This window comes from Salmo salar, chromosome 09, assembly GCF_965601325.2.
Source record: "Salmo salar chromosome 09, fSalSal1, whole genome shotgun sequence".
Classification (NCBI taxonomy): domain Eukaryota; kingdom Metazoa; phylum Chordata; class Actinopteri; order Salmoniformes; family Salmonidae; genus Salmo; species Salmo salar.
Genome location: NC_138299.1, coordinates 136,892,232 through 136,914,012, shown reverse-complemented (window position 1 = coordinate 136,914,012; position 21,781 = coordinate 136,892,232). Strand labels below are relative to the sequence as shown.

Sequence of the window (21,781 nt, the reverse complement as noted above, 5' to 3'; positions counted from 1 at the left end):
GTCATGCATGGGAGATACAACAGTGCTGCACTGCTACAGCAGGTTATAATTCTGATACTAAAGAAAAAGAGGTGATCATGAAGAATACAGTGCTGTATATCAAAGGTGCATCCAGATTAACATAAGAGGATTTTGAAAGATAATTCTATTAAATGTACCCTTTTACAAGAGGATATAATTTAGAATAGAGGCTGGGTGATAGGGCGCTAGATGTAGCCTATCCAAAGTTTTTCAAGTGTTCGCTAAGAAGAAAAAAAACTGTGACATTTTTTAAAAACTTGAACTCAGAAGTACTTTCCTGCCAAGAATTTCCTTCAAATCATATCTCTGCCCCTGCCCTATAAGGAGTGTGCCTTCCCTCATTTCTCCCACTCTGCTCTGAGGATGGGACATGTGAACTCATGAGATATTTTGCACAGCATTCCATAGGTAACCTGATAATGATGTTGTGACATAGCTAGAGAATGTGAAATGTTTCATCATTGTAACATCCACACTGATATCTATCCAAAATGTACATATCAGAACTATTGATCAAATAATCCTACAGTGCTAGAAAAAATGTATTCGCCCTTCGAGGTTATTGGTAAAATGACTGGACAATTTATCAAGAGATAGATAAAGCAGGACCCGAATCCACATTTACTTCATTAATGACAGCAGTCATTTTTGCAAAAAACAGTAGATGGCACAAGCACCCCTATTTGACCAAAGCACATCGACACTGCGCAAGAAGAAGTTCAAATGCGGAAGTGGCTACGTCATCAAAGTTGGCAGGCCGTCGCACACTCGTGGCGAAAATGGTGTCTGGTGCAGAACAGCAACAGGGCCACCGAGCTGGGGTTTATAAACAAAAAAACAAAGGACATAAACATGGCAAGCATCGGACGAAAGGAGAAATCGAACGGGAGAACAAGGGTAAGTTTGTGACGGAGGAATGTGGCCCTTTCTGGTTTTAACCATGGACATGCTGCCGAACACGTGCTTTCAAGTTATGTTTCAGAAGAATCTTTAGCCGTGGAAACTCTATACGTTCATGTCATATTCTAAAATACCCTTGTAATGTCACTCATGTAACAGTTTAGCCTTCAAGCCTTGACACATGGTAGCTGATGAAATCAAACGACCATCGTCATTAGCTTGCGATATGAAAGCGTTGCTCATCACGTTACAATTCAGTAGGTAGACACATTGTGTTAAGACTAGTAATTTAACAGTTCCTGGTAGTGTCTGTCTAATCACATCAACAGGTCTGATGACCATTCTCAAAACTCTCCCCTTACATTAGCGGATAAAACTCCACTCGATGGTGAAGGACATTTCTGATGACTCCATCAATGGAGTGGAACAGAAACCAGGCTTTATGGGATCTAGCTCCGACTACATCGATTCATCCAATGGCAAAAAATTGTACATTACTTAACGCCTACCTTGTACCCACGTTTGTCCTCTAGTTACGCGCTTTCTTTATTTGCTGAAATCCATACTTTTTCAATAAACGTTAATCAAATACAACCACTGACTCTTTCCTTGTTGAGATTCAATTGGCATTTTCGCTGAGTTGCCAATTTAGGGCAATAGCAATGAGCAAACAGTGGTTGAATTTGATTAACGTTTATTGAAAATGAATAGATTTCACCAAACAAAGACACAACTACAGAGGACAGACATGGGTACAAAGTAAGCATTAAATCATTTACGTTTTTTGAAGTATTGACATTGTGCGAATCAATGTAGTCAGCTAGATTCCACAAAGCCTGGTCTCTGGAGTCATCAGATTCTTCCTTAACTGTGGAGTTTAGTCCACTACCCTTACATCAACTGTAATTCTCTGTTAGTGCACATGTTGGTAGCCGTACCCTTTCATTTGTTTCCATCCTGATCTGTCGTTCACCTTTGAATGATGTCATCCCCAACAGGTAGAGTGTCGGTGACGGCTCTTACCAAGAAACAGAGGAAAGAGGCGAGAAAGATGGACAAAAGACACAAAGCCAACCAGCTGCGGCGAAATAAGAAGGACCTGGTAAGATACTCTTGCATTTGACACAATGTCACTTTGGAACCACAGTGGTATGAATGGGACAAGTTAAAGGTAGACTCAGTGTTATGAAATTCCAACGCGTAGCACTGCAGATATTGAGATGAATGTGATGCAAGACTTTGCATTCACGCAGAGTATCTGCTACAACGTGGCAGCTACGGGACCAAAACAGAGAAGTTTAAAATAGATGTGCTCTTAGTTGTTGTGGAAACGGCCCGATATTGCTATTACTTCATGCATCACTGAGGCTACCTTTAATGCTACGTGTCACTTCTGTCCTGTCCAGGTCCTGACAGAGAAGCGTCGTCTGGGCAGCAGGGATGGTCCACCCCATCTGGTGGCTGTGGTCGCCATCCATGCAGGTGTGGATGCTGAGGCTGTGACCAGGTTGCTGCGGTGTGAGGGGGCTGGCGGACTGGTGCGTGAGGAGAGCAGTGTGTGTGGGGTCAGTGACAGCTTTGGCTTGGTCATGCCCCGCTTCAAACAGAGGTTCACCTTCCTCCGGCCAGACACGGGTAACTCACCGACTTGGATACTATAATGTGTTTGTGTTGTCAACACTAAAGTTGGATAGATAACGAACTGATACCGATTTATAATTCATGTAAATGCTAGTATAATCCATATCTGGCTGTACCAAACATTTATAAGGGGCATTCTGAGTAATTAATTTACATTTTAATAATTTAGCAGACACTCTTAACCCTAATTGCGCCTGTAAGTTGCTTTGGATAAGTGCCTTACTCAAGGGCACATTGACACATTTTTCACCTAGTCGACTTGGGGATTCAAACCAGCGACCTTTCGGTTACTGGCCTATCGCTCTTAACCGCTAGGCTACCTGCCATCATTCGATGCTGGCACAAGTACTTATCCAATAACATTACCTCTGACTCTGTCCTCCCTCCCTCTCCCTTCTCTCTCTAGCTGACATGCACTCTCTACTGGACGTGGTGAAGGTAGCAGACAGTCTGGTGTTTGTGCTGGACTCTACAGAAGGCTGGGACAGCTATGGAGACCACTGCCTCTCCTGTCTCTTTTCACAGGGGCTGCCCACCCATGGTGAGCTTCCATACAAGCTATCCAAAAAAGATACTCGCAGTGCACTGGATTTTGTTCAACTTATCCTCTCCCCTTGCTGATTACCTAAATGTTTAGCAGATTACATACTGTAGATATTTTACTCAAAATCAACTACCCCGCCCCTTTTCTCTGCATCCACTGTCATCTCTGTCCTATATAACCTCCACTTCTCTCTCCTGTCATCTGTCCTATATAACCTCCACTTCTCTCTCCTGTCATCTCTGTCCTATGTAACCTCCACTTCTCTCTCCTGTCATCGCTGTCCTATGTAACCTCCACTTCTCTCTCCTGTCATCGCTGTCCTATGTAACCTCCACTTCTCTCTCCTGTCATCGCTGTCCTATGTAACCTCCACTTCTCTCTCCTGTCATCGCTGTCCTATGTAACCTCCACTTCTCTCTCCTGTCATCGCTGTCCTATGTAACCTCCACTTCTCTCTCCTGTCATCGCTGTCCTATGTAACCTCCACTTCTCTCTCCTGTCATCGCTGTCCTATGTAACCTCCACTTCTCTCTCCTGTCATCGCTGTCCTATGTAACCTCCACTTCTCTCTCCTGTCATCTCTGTCCTATGTAACCTCCACTTCTCTCTCCTGTCATCTCTGTCCTATGTAACCTCCACTTCTCTCTCCCCCAGCTCTGGTGTGTCAGGGTGTTTCAGACCTGGCAGTGAAGAAGCGTGTGGACTCACGGCGGGCGCTGGCCAAGATATCTGAAATCCGCTTCCCTGGGGCGCGCCTCTTCCCCCTGGACTCAGACCAGGACGCCACACTGATGCTAAGACACCTGGGAGCACAGAGGCAGAGGAGGCTGGGCTTCCGCTCCCGTCGGCCTCACCTCCTGGCCCAGCAGGTCTCCTACACCCCCAACAGCTCTGAGGGGAGTGGGGAAGCCCCCACGGGCCTAGGGACCTTGCGTGTGTCTGGGTATGTCCGAGGCTGCCCTCTGCAGGTGGACAGGCTGGTGCACATCTCTGGATTTGGAGACTTTCTGCTCAGTCAGATCGATGCTCCCATAGACCCCCTTCCCCTCAACTCTATGACCCCTCGCCCTGCCAAGCCAGGGAAGGAAGGAGATGTAGACATGCAGGTGGGTCTCACAAAATCAAATCACATTTATTTATAAAGTCCTTTTTACATCAGAAGATGACGCAAAGTGTTTATACAGAAACCCAGCCTAAAACCCCAAACAACAAGCAATGCAGATGTAGAAGCACGGTGGCTAGGAAAAACTCCCCAGAGAGGCAGGAACCTAGGAAGAAACCTAGAGAGGAACCAGGCTCTGAGGGGTGGCCAGTCCTCTTCTGGCTGAGATTTTATAAGAGTACATGGCCATTACGCCCAGATCGTTCTTCAAGCTGTTCAAACGTTCATAGATGACCAGCAGGGTCAAATAATAATCACAGTGGTTGTAGAGGGTGCAACAGGTCAGTACCTCAGGAGTAAATGTCAGTTGGCTTTTCATAGCCGAGCATTCAGAGGTCGAGGCTGTAGGTGTGGTAGAGAGAGAGTGGAAAACAGCAGGTCCGGGACAAGGTAGCACATCCAGTGAACAGGTCAGGGTTCCAAAGGCAGAAGAGTTGAATCTGGAGCAGCAGCACCACCTGGGGGACAGGGACAGCCGGGAGTTATCAGGCCAGGTAGGCCTGAGGCATGGTCATAGGGCTCAGGTCCTCCAGGAGGGGGGAGAGGGAGCGTACTTAAATTCACACGGTACACCAGATATAACAGACTGACTCTAGCCCCCCGACACATAGACTATTGCTGCATAGATACTGGAGGCTGACACTGTGGCCCTGTCCGACTATAACCCCGGACAGGGCCAACCATGCAGGATATAACCCCACCCACTTATCCAAAGCAAAGCCTCCACACCACTAGAGGGATGTCAACAGACTACCTGCTGTTTTCCACTTTGAGACCAGGCTGAGTATAGCCCACAAAGATCTCCACCGCACGAACCCAAGGAAACGCAAAACCGGACAGGAAGATCACGTCAGTGACTCAGCCCACTCAAGTGATGCACCCCTCCTAGGGACAGCATGGAAGAGCACCAGTAAGCCAGTGACTCAGCCTACGTAATAGGGTCAGAGGCAGAGAATGAGCCGGCCAGGTAGAGACAGCAAGGGTGGTTCGTCACTCCAGTGCCTTGCCATTCACCTTCACACCCCTGGGCCAGACTACACTCAATCATAGGACCTACTGAAGAGATGAGTCTTCAGTAAAGACTTAAAGGTCGAGACCGAGTGCGTCTCTCACGTGGGTAGGCAGACCATTCCATAAAAATGGAGCTCTATAAGAGAAAGCCCTGCCTCCAGCTGTTTGCTTAGAAAATCTCGTGACAATTAGGAGGCCTGCGTCTTGTGACCGTAGCAAACGTGTAGATATGTTTAGCAGGACCAAATGTGAGAGATGGGTAGGAGCAAGTCCAGGTTTTCTTTGTAGGTTAGCAGTAAAACCTTGAAATCAGCCCTGGCCTTAACAGGAAGCCAGTGTAGAGGCTAGCATTGTTATGAGTTATATGCTATTATTATTATTTTTGGTTCTTGTCAGGATTCTAGCAACTGTATCTAGCACTAACTGAAGTTTATTTAGTGCTTTGTCCAGGTAGCTGGAGAGTAGAGCGTTGCGGTAGTCTAATCTACAAGTGGCAAAAACATGGATTAGCTTTTCTACATCATTATTGGAAGATGGCCACTGAAGATCATCACAGCTCCTCACTGGCTGATATCATTACATTGAAAATTGACAGTGATTTAATTAATAATTTACAAACTACAGTTAAGACATTTATCAGCGCTGCTTCTGCTCGTTGACAGTAGGTGCTAACTGCACTGTGTTTCAGGATGGTGGTGTTGAGGTGGCGTCAGTGCGGGTGCTGATGAAAGCAGACCCAGCTCGCAGGGAGAGTCTGCAGGCCGAGGCAGAGGTAGATCCCATGGATGGAGAGCAGACCTGGCCCACTGATACTGAACTGCTGGAGGCTGAAGGTAAAGGGAGAGAGAACGCTGTGTTATAGAGGGCCGTTACATTGACTTACATGATAGATCTATGGTCGCAGTGCTCTTGTTGGCATCCAATGTATGGGTACTTTGAACCGGTTCATGTCAACACATTGAGTTTATTATTGTCTCTGGGTTTACAATGTAATAAACCTCAAATAAATGTTCTCCTTCCCCCCTCGTCCTTCCTCAGAGGCCAGAAAGAGCAAGCGTGTAATGAAGGTGCCGAAGGGGACATCAGACTACCAGGCCACGTGGATTGTGGATGAGGAGGATGAGAATGGCGAGGAGGATGAAGAGAGTACTGACGATGAGGATGATGAGGATTCGATGATGGAGGAGTCCATAGATGGAGAGGACCTTGACTCTCAGGTGGTGAGTAGTGAGTGCACTCAAAGCCTGGGACACTGACACGGCTGCACAGAAGAATGCTTATGTATGTTTTTCTGGCTGGTATAGCATTCGTTTCAAGTTGCCACTTGCACAAGTACAGTGAAAGAAAGTCTTTTTTTGCAAGTTCTAAACCCAGCAATGCAGTAATCCACATAAATGTAATACTAAAAATAAGAAGGTAGAACAACCACGAGAAATAAAAACAAATAACAACACAAGAAAGTAAGAAGCTATGGTCAGTTCCAATACCATATTTACAATGTGCAGGGATACTGGGGTGATAGAGGAAGGTATGTATAGGGGTAAGATGGCTAGGCATCAGGATGTTTGTGTGTGTGTCGAGTCTGTATGAATGTGTGCATGTTATGTGTAGAGTCCTGTGAGTGTTCATAGAGACGGTGCAAAAATAAATGCAAGGGTCAACTCAGTCCGTGTAGCCGTTAATACAAAAGAAAGAGCGACAACTGTTGTGCTGACATCCTGTCCCAGGGCATTGGGTGCAATGCTAAGGTGTTTGTTTACCCTCTGCCTGTTGCCGTGGCGATAGTGAAACCATTAAAGGAAAGTGTATGCAGAAGTGTATGCAGAAGTGTAAGCAGAAGAGGGTGATCCGTTGGTAGTCTGAGTTGATTGTTGAGATGTCTGAACTGATGTGGGGTGATGCGGAAGACGTCAGGGGGAAGCAGCTCGGACAGGACAGTGATTGGTGGGGAAAAAGTGACGGACAGTTCAGTTGGGGGGGGGGGGGGTGTGTGTGTGTGTGTATACGTGACCCGTGGTTAGTGCACAGTGTGGCGCAGCACCACTGTTTGTTTTCACAGTGTCTGCCTCTGGGCTGTAGTGCCAGGCTGCTCACTGTGGCAACAATAGTGTTTTGGAGCAGGGGTCCCGAGGGAAGCCTCCTGACTTCCTGCTCCGCGGACACAACTTCCTGTCTGGACCAGGAGAGGGGACGGCCATTTATTTATAACAGCGCTGCTTGAAAGAAGGGGGTAAATTCTGCTATGGTCAAACGTTCTGCTACATCTATTTTCTTGAATATTTATTAGCATGTGTTTGATGTCAGGGTTAGACAGGATATACCATCTAGAATTTAACAATGGAGGAAATGGTACTGGGGTTGATCAGGATTATTATTGCAGCTGGGATTGTTCTGAAGGTTGTGAATCAGCCCCATGCAGTGTGGTTCCCCCCCATGTATCTCTTGCTTACTGTAATGCCACTTCCAGTAGAACCACTTGTACACTTTTTCTAACTTCATTACTGGAAATGAGGTTGATAAATACTATAAAGGCATTGTCTTGAATCTCATTAAGACCGTTGTTCACATTACATATGATCTAGAGGTATATAGTTCTGCAGTAGAAACTTGTGATGGTCCTCCCACAACTGCTTGACCTATTCCAGAACATCCCGCTATAGGATAGGTATAAAAAAAAAACACCTCTGGAAGTCAAGATGGATTGTCCCTCCCAAATGTAATATTTGAGTATTGGGCTGCTAACCTCCGTGCTGTTACGTTTTGGCTGGATGACACACCTCCGTCATCCAGCTGGCTTCATATGGAGCGTGAGGATTGCCACCCCTTCTCTATTGGGGCTGTGATTTTGTCGCCTGTCAATTTGAAGATGTCACTTTATAGTAACAGTCCTATTATACACAGCCCAGTCCGAATCTGGAAGCAAATGAAGGTCTTTTATTTTTTTATCTTTATTTAACTAGGCAAGTCAGTTAAGAACAAATTCTTATTTTCAATGACGGCCTTGGAACAGTGGGTTAACTGCCTTGTTCAGGGGCAGAACGACAGATTTGTACCATATAAGCTCGGGGATTGGATCTTGCAACCTTTCGGTTACTAGTCCAACTCTTTAACCACTAGGCTACGCTGCCGCCCCATTTCGACCTTAGACCCATATCATTCATGCTCCTGTTACCAGGAATCCCTCCTTTGCCCCCTCAAATTGATAACACCTTTGAGCGATGGGGAGAGCTAGGGATCAATACTATAGGGGATCTATATATAGAAGGGGCCTTTGCCTCTGATTTGCCGAAGGAAACCTATAATCCTCCCGGAAGTAACTTTTTCAGAAACCTACAGATTAGAGACTGTTCAAATAAAGTTTGTCACATGCGCCAAATACAACAGTTGTAGACCTTACAGTGAAATGCTTACTTACAAACCCTTAACCAACAATGCAGTTAAGAAAAAAATAAATAAAGTATAAATAGTTAAAGAGCAGCAGTAAAATAACAGTAGCGAGGCTATATACAGGGGGTACCGGAACAGAGTCAATGTGTGGGGGCACCGGTTAGTTGAGGTAATATGTACATGTAGGTAGAGTTATTAAAGTGACTATGCACAGATAAAACAGTGAGTAACAGCAGTGTAAAAGGGGGGAGGGCAAAAATGCAAATAGTCTGGATAGCCATTTTATTGGCTGTTCAGGAGTCTTATGGCTTGGGGGTAGAAGCTGTTAAGAAGCCTTTTGGACCTAGACTTGGCGCTCCGGTACCGCTTGCCGTGCGGTAGCAGAGAGAACAGTCTATGCCTAGGGTAGCAGGAGTCGTTGGGAATTTTTAGGGCCTTCCTCTGACACTGCCTGGTATAGATGTCCTGGATGGCAGGACGCTTGTCCCCAGTGATGTACTAGGCCGTTCGCACTATCCTCTGTAGTGCCTTGCGGTCGGAGGCCGAGCAGTTGCCATACCAGGCAGTGATGCAACCAGTCAGGATGCTGTCGATGGTGCAACTGTAGAACCGTTTGAGGATCTGAGGACCCATGCAAAATCTTTTCAGTCTCCTGAGGGGGAATAGGTTTTGTCGTGTCCTCTGACTGTCTTGGTGTGTTTGGACCATGATAGTTTGTTGATGTGGACGCCAAGGAACTTGAAGCTCTCAACCTGCTGCACTACAGCCCTGTCGATGAGATTCCTCCGATGGCATTGATGAGTACACCACATCAGTCATTGGCTTCATAAATAAGTGCATCGATGACGTCGTCCCCACAGTGACCATACGTACATACCCCAGCCAAAAGCCATGGATTACATGCAGCATCCGCACTGAGCTAAAGGCTAGAGCTGCCGCTTTCAAGGAGCGGGACTCTAACCTGGAAGCTTATAAGAAATTCCGCTATGCCCTCTGACAAACCATCAAAGGGTCAATACAGGACAAAGATCGAATCGTACTACACCGGCTCTGACGCTTGTCGGATGTGGCAGGGCTTGCAAAACATTACAGACTACAAAGGGAAGCACAGACAAGAGCTGCCCAGTGAGATGAGCCTACCAGATGGGCTAAACTACTTATATGCTCGCTTCGAGGCAAATAACACTGAACCATGCATGAGAGCACCAGCTGTTCCGGAAGACTGTGATCACACTCTCCGCAGCCGATGTGAGTAAGACCTTTAAAAAAGGTCAACATTCACAAGGCCGCAGGGCCAGACAGATTACCAGGACGTATACTGCGAGCATGCACTGACCAACTGGCAAGTGTCTGCACTGACATTTTAACCTCTATGGGCTATGTGGGACGCAAGCGTCCCACCCCTGGTACACCCAATCAACAACAGGTGAAATATCAAGACCGCCAAATTTGAAAACAATTAAAAGTCATAATTCAAATTTCTCAAACATACAACTATCTTACACCCTTTGAAAGATAAACATCTCCTTAATCTAACCACGTTGTCCGATTTCAAAAAGGCTTTACAGCAAAAGCATAAAGTTAGATTATGTTAGGAGAGTACATTGACAATAGCTGTGTGTAATGTTTTGTCAATTCAAAGACAGGCGTCACCAGAAGCAGAACCAGCTAAAATATGATGCACTAACCTTTGACAATTTCCATCAGATGACGCTCCTAGGACATTATGTTAGACAATGCATGCATTTTCTGTTCTATCAAGTTCATATTTATATCCAAAAACAGCGTTTTACTATGGTGTTGATGTTGAGGAAATCGTTTCCCTCCAATAACCGCCAGTCAAGCAGCACAACAAATTAAATAATTACTATTCGAAAACATTGGTAAAATATTATATTGTCATTCAAAGAATTATACATTTACATCTCTTGAACGCAACCGGATTGCCAGATTTAAAAATAACCTTACTGGGAAATCACACTTTGCAATAATCTGAGCACTGCGCCCAGAAAAATACGCTTTGCGATACAGACTAACCGCCATGTTGGAGAGATCTAAAATCGAAAATACTATGTAAATAATCCATTACCTTTGATTCTCTTCATCAGATGTCACTTCCAGGAATCCCAGGTCCATAACAAATGTAGTTTTGTTCGAAAAAGCTCATAATTTATGTCCAAAAAGCGCCGTGTTGTTAGCCCATGATCTATGCCAGCCGGACTTCTCGTCATGAACGAGGGGGAAAAAAATATTTACGTTCGTTCAAACACGTTGTATAGCATAAATCATTAGTGCCTTTTTTAACCAGAACATGAATAATATTCAAGGCGGACGTTTGCATTCTCTTTTAAAACGTTTTGGAACGAGAGTACCAAACATGAACTCGCGCGCCAGAGCCTAATCGGCCACCACCGTTCCAAGGCTCTTGTTCGTTCAGTTCTCACAGTATAAGACTCAAAACACTTTCTAAAGACTGGTGACATCTAGTGGAAGCCATAGGAAGTGCTCAAAAATTAATAAGCCCCTGTGTGTTTCAATGGCATAGGCTTAAAGGTAATTCAACACATCAGGTATCCACTTCCTGTCAGAATTTGTCTCAGGGTTTTGACTGCCATATGAGTTCTGTTATACTTAGACACCATTCAAACAGTTTTAGAAAATTCAGAGTGTTTTCTATCCAAACCTGAACAATAATATGCATATTCTAGCTTCTGAGTTGGTGTAGGAGGCAGTTAAAAATGGGCACATATTTTTTTCAAAATTCTCAATACTGCCCCCTAGCCCCAAGAGGTTATTAACCTCTCCCTGTCCGAGTCTAATACCAAGATGTTTTAAGCAGATCACAATAGTCCCTGTACCCAAGAACACTAAGGTAACCTGCCTAAATGATTACCGACCCGTAGCACTCACATCTGTAGCCATGAAGTTCATTGAAAGGCTGGTCAGGGCTCACATCAACACCATTATCCCAGAAACCCTAGACCCTCTCCAATTTGCATACCGCCCCAGATCCACAGATGATGCAATCTCTATTGCACTCCACACTGCCCTTTCCCACCTGGACAAAAGGAACATCTATGTGAGAATGCTATTCATTGACTACAGCTCAGCATTCAACACCATAGTACCCTCAAAGCTCATCAATAAACAAAGGACCCTGGGACTGAACACCTCCCTCTGCAACTGGATCCTGAACTTCCTGACGGGCTGCCCCCAGGTGAGGTCGGCCCGCCATGCTGAGACTCAACATAGGGGCCCCTCAGGGGTGCGTGCTCAGTCTCCTCCTGTACTCCCTGTTCACTCATGACTGCATGGCCAGGCAAGACTCCAACACCATCATTAAGTTTGCTGCTGTGGTAGGCCTGATCACGACAACGACGAGACAGCCTATAGGGAGGAGGTCAGAGACCTGGCCATGCGGTGCAAGGACAACAACCTCTCCCCAACGTGATCAAGACAAAGGAGATGACTGTGAACTACAGGAAAAAGAGGACTGAGCACACCCCCATTCTCATCGACGGGGCTGCAGTGGAGCAGGTTGAGAGCTTCAGGTTCCTTGGTCCACATCACCAACAAACTAACATGGTCCAAGCACACCAAGACAGTCGTGACGAGTGCACGAAAAAACCTAGTCCCACTCAGGAGACTGAAAAGATTTGGCATGGGTCCTCAGATCCTCAAAAGGTTCTACAGTTGCACCATCGAGAGCATCCTGACTGGTTGCATCACTGCCATGTATGGCAACTGCTCGGCCTCTGACCTCAAGGTACTACAGAGGGTAGTGCATACGACCCAGTACATCACTGGGGCCAAGCTTTCTGCCATCCAGGACCTCAATACCAGGCAGTGTCAGAGGAGGGCCCTAAGAATTGTCAGAATCCAACCACTCTAGTCAGACTGTTCTCTTACCGCACGACAAGCGGTACCGGAGCACCAAGTCTAGGTCCAAGAGGCTTCTAAACAGATTCTACCCCCAAAACATAAGACTCCTGAACATCTAATCAAATGGCTACCCAGACTATTTGCATTGCCACACCCCTCCCCCTCTTTACACCACTGCTACTCTGTTGTCATCTATGCATAGTCACTTTAATAACTCTACCTACATGTACATACTACCTCAACTAACCGGTGCCCCCACACATTGAGTCTGTACCGGTTCCCCCCTGTATATAATCTCGCTATTGTTGTTTTACTGCTGCTCTTTAATTACCTGTTACTTTTATTTCTTATCTGTATTTTTTGAAACTGCATTGTTGGTTGGGGGCTCGTAAGTAAGCATTTCACTTTAAGGTCTACACCTGTTGTATTCGGCGCATGTGACCAAATATTTTTTGATTTGATGTGGTGTACTCCTCAATGTCATCAGAAGAATCCCGGAACATATTCCAGTCTGTGATAGCAAAACAGTCCTGTAGTTTAGCATCTGCTTCATCTGACCACTTATTTATTGACTGAGTCACTGGTGCTTCCTGCTTTAGTTTTTGCTTGCTAACAGGAATCAGGAGGATAGAATTATGGTCTGCTTAAAAAACATCTTCCTACATTTGGAAATGCTAAACCTTCCATGTTTAACGGATGCATCAAAAATGTTCCCACCTCAGGCAAACTGATATCATCTGACTCTTTTTTTATATGTTAATGGCATCTTTAGAAGGTGTGCTAAGGCAAAATGGGAGGAAGAGCTAGGCACTGACATTTCTGTAGCAGACTGGGAAGATGGTTGATGGATAATCAGGGAGGTGATGGAAATGGGTGACATCTGCCCTCTTTCTGTTTACCTGTTCTGTATAGCTTATTATTTTTTACCTAGAACTCCAGGTCTTTTTGTTTCTGTCTGCTCTTTTATGTTTATATAAGAATTGCATACTTGTCTGTTCTACAAAGTACATATACACCATTCATGTGTGTTCAATAAAATGAGCAACTTGTGATGGGGAGAAAATCGATAGTTACATATCACGATATCGTATCGACAAAAATCGCAATATTTTTGTTAGTTGGCTGTACCTGCACCAAAACTACAGTATTTCTTCCCCCCCCCCCCGTAGCTTGTTCTCCATCTTTTTAAAGGAACCAATTTTTCAGCACTTTTATTTCCATTACTGGTCAACTCATTTTCTCATTGCTCCATTGTCCATCTACAGCAGACATATGGTGGGCAATATGTTTGGAACATCAAATCAGTATCGATCCGCAATACATATCGTATCGGCGCCTAAGTATCGTGATAATATCGTATTGTGCCTGGCAATTCCCAGCTCTAGTAGAAACTTCCTGTCTTTTCCTGTTTGGTTTAGGATGCTGCCTCAGGTGGTGGCTCTGATGAGGAGGAGGAACTGAATTCCACATCGGACAAGGGTGGAGCAGACCAGCGCTATGATGAGCACATGGACGAGGCAGAGGAAGGGGAGGGGTTAAAACGATACCGGGAGGCTCGGGCCAATGAGATGTTCCCAGATGAAGTGGACACCCCTCTAGACCAATCGGCTAAGAACAGGTAAGGGCATGACTATCATATCGTCAACTACCAAACGCAGTGGTCCCTTCTCCTTCAGTGCAGTACAGGACTCTCTGCTCTCAGTGTGGGCTACAACACAGAGGGGCTGTCTAAGCAAAAACATTCAACCGATCCATGAAAAAACCATTTAACATCAACCCATGGCTCACACACAGGTAACTGCCAAAATAAAGGAAACGCCAACAGAAAGTGTCTCAATAGGGCGTTTGGCCGCCAGAGAGGCTTCAGTGCACCTTGGCATAGATTCTTCAAGTGTCGAACTGTATGGAGGGATGCGACACCATTCTTCCACAAAACATTCAGTCATTTGGTGTTTTGTTGATGGTGGTGGAAAGCGCTGTCTCAGGCACCGCTCCACGATCTCCCTTAAGTGTTCAATTGGGTTGAGATCTGGTGACTTGAGACATACACACTTTAAACCCCCTATGCTCCTTTGAGACCCCTCTTTCAAAGTCAGATCTCGTATTCTAGCCATGGTAGCCAAAAGCATGATGGGATGTTAATTTATTATTTAACTCAGGAACCACACCTGTGTAGAAGCACCTGCTTTCAATAATACTTTGTATTCCTCATTTACTGAAGCGTTTCCTTTATTTTTGCAGTTACCTGTACATTGAGTTGATATTTTACATTTGGAAAAACAGTCAAGCAGAATGTGGTAACCTTGAAGAACAGCTCATTAACAGCCAGTGACTTGATCCTGACCTCTGACCAAAGTGCTAGAGCACTCCAATATCTAACATTTCCTTCAGCAACACTCTGGGAAAGTCTGAGGGAGGAATTCACCAAACATGTCAAACATCTGGTCTATTATATATGACAATGCCTTCAAGCCGTTAACGCCCAAACTTGACTTTCCAGGATGACTGGCCCAGCGTAATTACTTAGCTATACGCTGACATTGCTAATTTCCTGTGTGCTCAGGTTCCAGCGTTACAGGGGCCTGAAGAGTTTCCGCTCCTCCCCCTGGGACCCCTTGGAGAACCTGCCTGCAGACTACTCCCGCATCTTCCAGTTCCAGAGCTTTGAGCGCACACGCCGCCGCGTACTGGCTGAGGCTGCGCAGGAGGAAGAGGGGGCCATGGTAAGAGGCTGCCCTGTTTGTCTGTGACAACCTGTTTCAGCCCTGTCCCCTCTCGGTGCCCCCAATTGATTTACTCTGCTCTCTAGGTGGGCTGGTATGTGACCCTCCATGTCATGGATGTTCCCCCCACGGTGATGGAGAGTGTCCAGGCAGGCAGGCCTCTGGTGCTGGTCTCCTTACTGCCACATGAACAGAAGGTATACTGTATTGGGATACTCCTGAATTATTGTGTACTTAGTGTCTTAACTCAATAATTGTAACCCATTTCTGCTGTTAAATATGTTGGTAAAAGTGTAGACAAACTACAGAGGGGAATTTTTTAAATAAATGATTATATATAAGTTGAAGTCGGAGGTTTACATACACTTAGGTTGGAGTCATTAACTCGTTTTTCAACCACGCCACAAATTTCTTGTTAACAAACTATAGTTTTGGCAAATCAGTTAGGGCATCTACTTTGTGCATGACACGTCATTTTACCAACAATTGTTTACAGACAGATTATTTCACTTAATATTCACTGTATCACAATTCCAGTGGGTCAGAAGTTTACATACACTAAGTTGACTGTGCCTTTAAACAGCTTGGGAAATTCCAGAAAATGATGTCATGGCATTAGAAGCTTCTGAGATGTCAATTAGCCTCATTTGAGTCAATTGGAGGTGTACCTGTGGATGTATTTCAAGGCCTACCTTCAAACTCAGTGCCTCTTTGCTTGACATCATAGGAAAATCAAAAGAAATCAGCCAAGACATCAGAAAAATAATTGTAGACCTCCACAAGTCTGGTTCATCCTTGGGAGCAATTTCCAAATGCCTGAAGGTACCACGTTCATCTATACAAACAATAGTACACAAGTATAAACACCATGGGATCACGCAGCTGTCACACCACTCAGGAAGGAGACGCATTCTGTCTCCTAGAGATTAACCTACTTTGGTGCGAAAAGTGCTAATCAATCCCAGAACAACAGCAAAGGACCTTGTGAAGATGCTGGAGAAAACAGGTTTAGAAGTATCGATATCCACAGTACATTTTTTTATTTTTTTTTACATTTTAGTCATTTAGCAGACGCTCTTATCCAGAGCGACTTACAGTAGTGAATGCATACATTTCATGCATTTGTTATTTTTTTTATACTGGCCCCCCGTGGGAATCGAACCCACAACCCTGGTGTTGCACACACCATGCTGGCGTTGCAAACACCATGCTCTACCAACTGAGCCACAGGGAAGACCCGTAAAACGAGTCCTATATCGACATAACCTGAAAGGCCACTCAGCAAAGAAGAAGCCACTGCTCCAAAACCGCCATAAAAAAGCCAGACTACGGTGTGCAACTGCACATGGGAACAAAGCTCATTCCTTTTGGAGAAATGTCCTCTGGTCTGATGAAACAAAAATAGAACCGTTTGGCCATAATGACCATCGTTATGTTTGGAGGAAAAAGGGGGAAGCTTGCAAGCCGAAGAACACCATCCCAACCGTGAAGCACAGGGGTGGCAGCATCATATTGTGGGGGTGCTTTGCTGCAGGAGGGACTGGTGCACTTCACAAAATAGATGGCATCATGAGGGAGGAAAATTATATGGATATATTGAAGCAACATCTCAAGACATCAGTCAGGAAGGTAAGCTTGGTCGCAAATGGGTCTTCCAAATGGACAATGACCCCAAGCATACTTCCAAAGTTGTGGCAAAACAGCTTAAGGACAACAAAGCCAAGGTATTTGAGTGGCCATCAAAGCCCTGACCTCAATCCCATAGAAAATGTCTGGGCAGAACTGAAAAAGGTTGTGCGAGCAAGGAGGCCTACAAACCTGACTCAGTTACACCAGCTCTGTCAGGAGGAATGGGCCAAAATTCACCCAACTTATTGTGGGAAGCTTGTGGAAGGCTACCCGAAACGTTTGACCCAAGTTAAACAATTTAAAGGCAATGCTACCAAATACTAATTGAGTGAACGTCTGACCCAATGGGAATGTGATGAAAGAAATAAAAGCTGAAATAAATCATTCTTTACTATTATTCTGACATTTCACATTCTTAAAATAATGTGATGATCCTAACTGACCTAAGACAGGGAATTTTTACTAGGATTAAAATGTCAGGAATTGTGAAACTGCGTTTAAATGTATTTGGCTAAGGTACGTAAACTTCCGACTTCTACTGTGCGTGTAATATATATCTCACACACAACCATGTATGTGGACACTTGCTCTTCAAACATCTCATTCACAAATCATGAGGATTAGTATGGAGTTGGTCCCCCCTTTGCTGCTGTAACAGCCTCCACTCTTCTGGGAAGGATTTTCACTAGATGTTGGAACATTGCTGCGGAGACTTGTTTCCTTTCAACCACGTGCATTAGTGAGGTTGGGCACTATGTTGGGCAATTAGGCCTGGCTCGCAGTCGTTGTTCCAATTCATCCCAAAGGTGTTCGATGTAGTCGAGGCCGGCTGTGTGCTGGCTAGTCAAGTTCTTCCACACCGATCTCGACAAACCATTTCTGTATGGGCCTCGCTTTGTGCACGGGGGTATTGTCTTGCAGAAACAGCAAAGGGCCTTCGCCATAAAGTTGCAAGCACAGAATTGTCTAGAATGTCATTGTATGCTGTAGAGTTAAGATTTCCCTTCACTTTAACTAAGGGGCTTTGCCCGAACCATGAAAAGCAGCCCCAGACCATTATTCCTCCTCCACCAAACATTACAGTGAAATGTGATTCATCACTCCAGAGAATGCGTTTCCACAGCTCTAGAGTCCAATGGCGATGAGCTTTACACCACCCCAGCTGACGCTTGGCATTGCGCATGTTGATCTTAGGCTTGTGTGTGGCTGCTCAGCCATAAACCCATTTCATGAAGCTCCCAACGAATAGTTCTGTGCTGACGTTGCTTCCAGAGGCAGTTTGGAACTCAGTAGTGATTTCTTAGTTGACCGGCACGGCTCCAGCAGGGTAGATGTTTGACAAATTGACTTGTTGTCAAGGTTGCATCCTATGACTGTCACATTGAAATTCACTGAGCTCTTCAGTAAGGCCATTCTACTGCCAATGTTTGTCTATGGAGATTGCATGGCGGTGTGCTTGATTTTATACACCTGTCAGCAACGGGTGTGGCTGAAATAGCCGAATCCACAAATTTCAAGGGGTGTCCATTCGTTTGGCTGAAGTATGTCTATATACAGAGCCTTCGTAAAGTATTCAGACCCTTTGACTTTTTCCACATTTTATGTTACAGCCTTATTCTAAAATTGATTCAATATTAAATTTTTATTATGTTTGCTAATTTATTAAAAATAAAAAACTGATAACATATACATAAGTATTCAGACCCTTTACTCAGTACTTTGTTGAAGCACCTTTGGCAGCGATTACAGCATCGAGTCGTCTTGGGTATGACGCTACAAGCTTGGCACACCTGTATTTGGGAGTTTCTCCCATTCCCCTCTGCAGATTCTCTCAAGCTCGGTCAGGTTGGCTGGGGAGCGTTGCTGCACAGCTATTTTCAGGTCTCTCCAGAGATGTTCGATCGGGTTAAAGTCCAGTCTCGGGCTGGGTCACTCAAGGACTCAAACATTGTCTTGACTGTGTGCTTAGGATTGTTGTCCTGTTGGAAGGTGAACCTTCGCCCCAGTCTGAGGTCCTGAGCTTTCTGGTGCAGGTTTATCAAGGATCTGTCTGTACTTTGCCTCAATCCTGACTAGTCTCCCAGTCCCTGCCGCTCAAAAACATCCCCACAGCATGTTGCAACCACAATGCGTCACCGTAGGGATGGTGCCAGGTTCCCTCCAGGCGTGACGCTTAGCATTCAGACCAAAGAGTTCAATCTTGGTTACATCAGACCAGAGAATGGTCAGTCTTTAGGTGCCTTTTGGCAAACTCCAAGTGGGCTGTCGTGCCTTTTACTGAGGAGTGTCTTCCATCTGGCCACTCTACCATAAAGGCCTGATTGGTAGAGTGCTACAGAGATGGTTGTCCTTCTGAAAGGTTCTCCCATCTCCACAGAGGATCTCTAGACCTCTGTCAGTGACCATCGGGTTCTTGGCCAAGGCCCTTCTCCCCGATTGCTCAGTTTGGCCGGGAGGCCAGCTCAAGGAAGAGTCTTGGTGGTTCCAAACTTCTTCCATTCAAGAATGATGGAGGCCACTGTGTTCTTGGGGACTTTCATTGCTCAGAAATGTTTTGGTACCCTTGCCCAGATCACAATCCTGTCTCAGAGCTCTAGGGACAATTCCTTTGACCTCGTGGCTTGGTTTTTGCTCTTACATGCACTGTGGGACCTTTAGCTAGACAGATGTGCCTTTCCAAATCATGTCCAATCAATTGAATTTACCGCAGGTGGACTCCAAGTTGTAGAATCATCAAGGATGATCAATGGAAACACGATGCACCTGAGCTCAATTTAGAGTCTCATAGCAAAGGGTCTGAATACTTAAGTAAATATTTTTTTTATACATTTGCAAAAATTTCAAACTTTTCTCTGTCATTATGGGGTATTGTGTGCAGAATACTGAAAGTATAATATTTAATTCATTTTAGAATAAGGCTAACGTAACAATGTGGGAAAAGTCAAGGGGTCTGAATACTTCCCGTATGTATAAATCAATTGTAACAACTCCAGCTAATGGTTTTAACACTATAGTTCATTAGAAACTATTCTTCCAGCTCCTTACCATTTGGTTGCCTTCCATCCTCTGATCAGATGTCAGTGATGCACATGCTGGTGAGGAGACACCCCAGCAACACAGACCCTATCAAGTCTAAAGAGGAGCTGGTGTTCCACTGTGGATTCAGGAGGTTCCGGGCCTGCCCCATCTTCTCCCAGCACACATCAGGTAGGGGAACCTGTCTAAACAGCACAATTTATGTCTTGAACAAAATTTAAGAAAAAGTATGGCAAATATGCAGACATTCTGTGGGGACTGGAGTATTGTTTTGACTTGTTATACTACCATTTATTAGGCTCAGTGTTGTATCTAACCTGTGATTGGCTCTCTCTCTCCAGCCGACAAGCACAAGCTGGAGCGTTTCCTTCGTGCTGACGCCCCCACGGTGGTTTCTGTGTACGCCCCCATCACATTCCCCACCGCTGGGGTACTGCTCTTCAAACAGAGGGAGGATGGTAAGGGCCTGGATAGTGATGTTTGGCTGACTTAGTATTTCTCTACCTGTTTAAGGACGTGGAAGGACAGAGGAACACACTGTCTCTACCTGTATCTCTCTCCTGTTCTGTCAGTATTTGAGCCAGTATCGCTTGTTCTCTCCCTCAGGCATGCAGGACCTGGTGGGTACAGGAAGTCTGCTGAGCTGTGACCCCCAGCGTGTGGTGCTGAAGAGGATCGTGTTGAGTGGACACCCCTTCAAGATCAACCGCCGATCCGCTGTCTGCAGATACATGTTCTTCAACAGGGGTGAGGGGGCACTGAGCTGAGCACTACATGTTTCCCAATAATACTCACAAAACTTCTGTCTGACTAGGGCCCATAGGGTGCACTATATAGAGAATAGGTGCCTTTTGGCCCACAACTACTGTCGTAATGTGGAAATGAAATAGCTCTGACTTACCTGTGGTTTTCATTATTTATTTTCATGTTAACTGACCTCTGTCCTCTGTTCTCTCTGATAGACGACATCCTGTGGTTTAAGCCTGTTGAGCTGAGAACCAAGTGGGGCCGGAGAGGACACATCAAGGAGGCCCTAGGTACGGAGAAAACTTAAACCTTGTCAATACTGTTTAGTGACATGAAACAATGTGTTGCCTTCATTGGACAATTGTGTGACTACCTTACCTAAACCTGTGTGTGGGTGTGTTTCAGGTACTCATGGACACATGAAGTGTGTATTTGACAGCCAGATGCGGTCTCAGGATACTGTCATGATGAACCTGTATAAGAGGGTCTATCCTCGCTGGACATATGACCCCTATGTGCCTTTGCCCCTGCCCTGGGTCAAGGGGGAAGGGACTCAGGTGCCGGATGATTTTGACATGGAGTAGGTGGTGGTGGTCTGTTGCAAGAGGTGTGTTGGAGTCTGTAGAGTTGCATGGACTGTGGTGATTACATTTTCACTCCAATAGATGGATTGTAATGTGTATTAAATAAAACCAATTAGACCAAAACACTTGTTTCTTTATTTGTTTGAAAAATGTCCTTGTGGTCCAGTTAGTTTGTTTCCTGGCCATTAGATGGCAGCAGTGTATAAGAAGAAACCGGCTCTTTGTTGCAGTGACAAACACAGTGGAACTAAACTCAGTGATTTATGAGCCATGCACTGTTATGTCCCTGTACTCAAACACTAACAACATCAAACATGAAGACAATGTTGAGGCATAATCAGAGAGCATGTTCAGATTTTCAATTTGTGTAATTCATGTGCCAAACATGTTGAAATTGAGAATGGAATCTGTACAACAGTATTATTGATCTGAACAACAACGTTGGATGAACTAGCTTGCCTTTCCCATTTAGGTCCATTGCTCACTCTGTTCTAGGAAGTCTTCTCCAGCTCCT

General features: G+C 45.2%; 1 protein-coding gene across 1 annotated transcript; it reads left to right on the top strand.

Moving 5' to 3' along the window:
• The first annotated feature begins 741 nt into the window (after nt 1–741).
• tsr1 (TSR1 ribosome maturation factor) lies at nt 742–21,390 on the top strand. Its single transcript, XM_014214917.3, has 15 exons — nt 742–918; nt 1,920–2,023; nt 2,328–2,556; nt 2,969–3,103; nt 3,761–4,212; nt 5,968–6,112; nt 6,318–6,499; nt 13,967–14,166; nt 15,112–15,271; nt 15,358–15,468; nt 19,975–20,107; nt 20,278–20,394; nt 20,543–20,683; nt 20,899–20,973; nt 21,089–21,390. Exons 1-15 carry the CDS (start codon nt 801–803, stop codon nt 21,265–21,267), a joined length of 2,481 nt encoding a protein of 826 aa, XP_014070392.3. The 5' UTR covers nt 742–800; the 3' UTR covers nt 21,268–21,390.
• The last annotated feature ends 391 nt before the right edge of the window (nt 21,391–21,781 follow it).

What these genes read in the sequence shown, in the direction of transcription:
- tsr1 (XM_014214917.3), top strand. Translation starts at nt 801, where the DNA reads ATGGTGTCTGGTGCAGAACAGCAACAGGGCCACCGAGCTGGGGTTTAT. An exon ending in TGAACTGCTGGAGGCTGAAG is followed by an intron (nt 6,113 to 6,317) that starts GTAAAGGGAGAG and finishes GTCCTTCCTCAG; the next exon opens with AGGCCAGAAAGAGCAAGCGT. An exon ending in ATACATGTTCTTCAACAGGG is followed by an intron (nt 20,684 to 20,898) that starts GTGAGGGGGCAC and finishes TCTCTCTGATAG; the next exon opens with ACGACATCCTGTGGTTTAAG.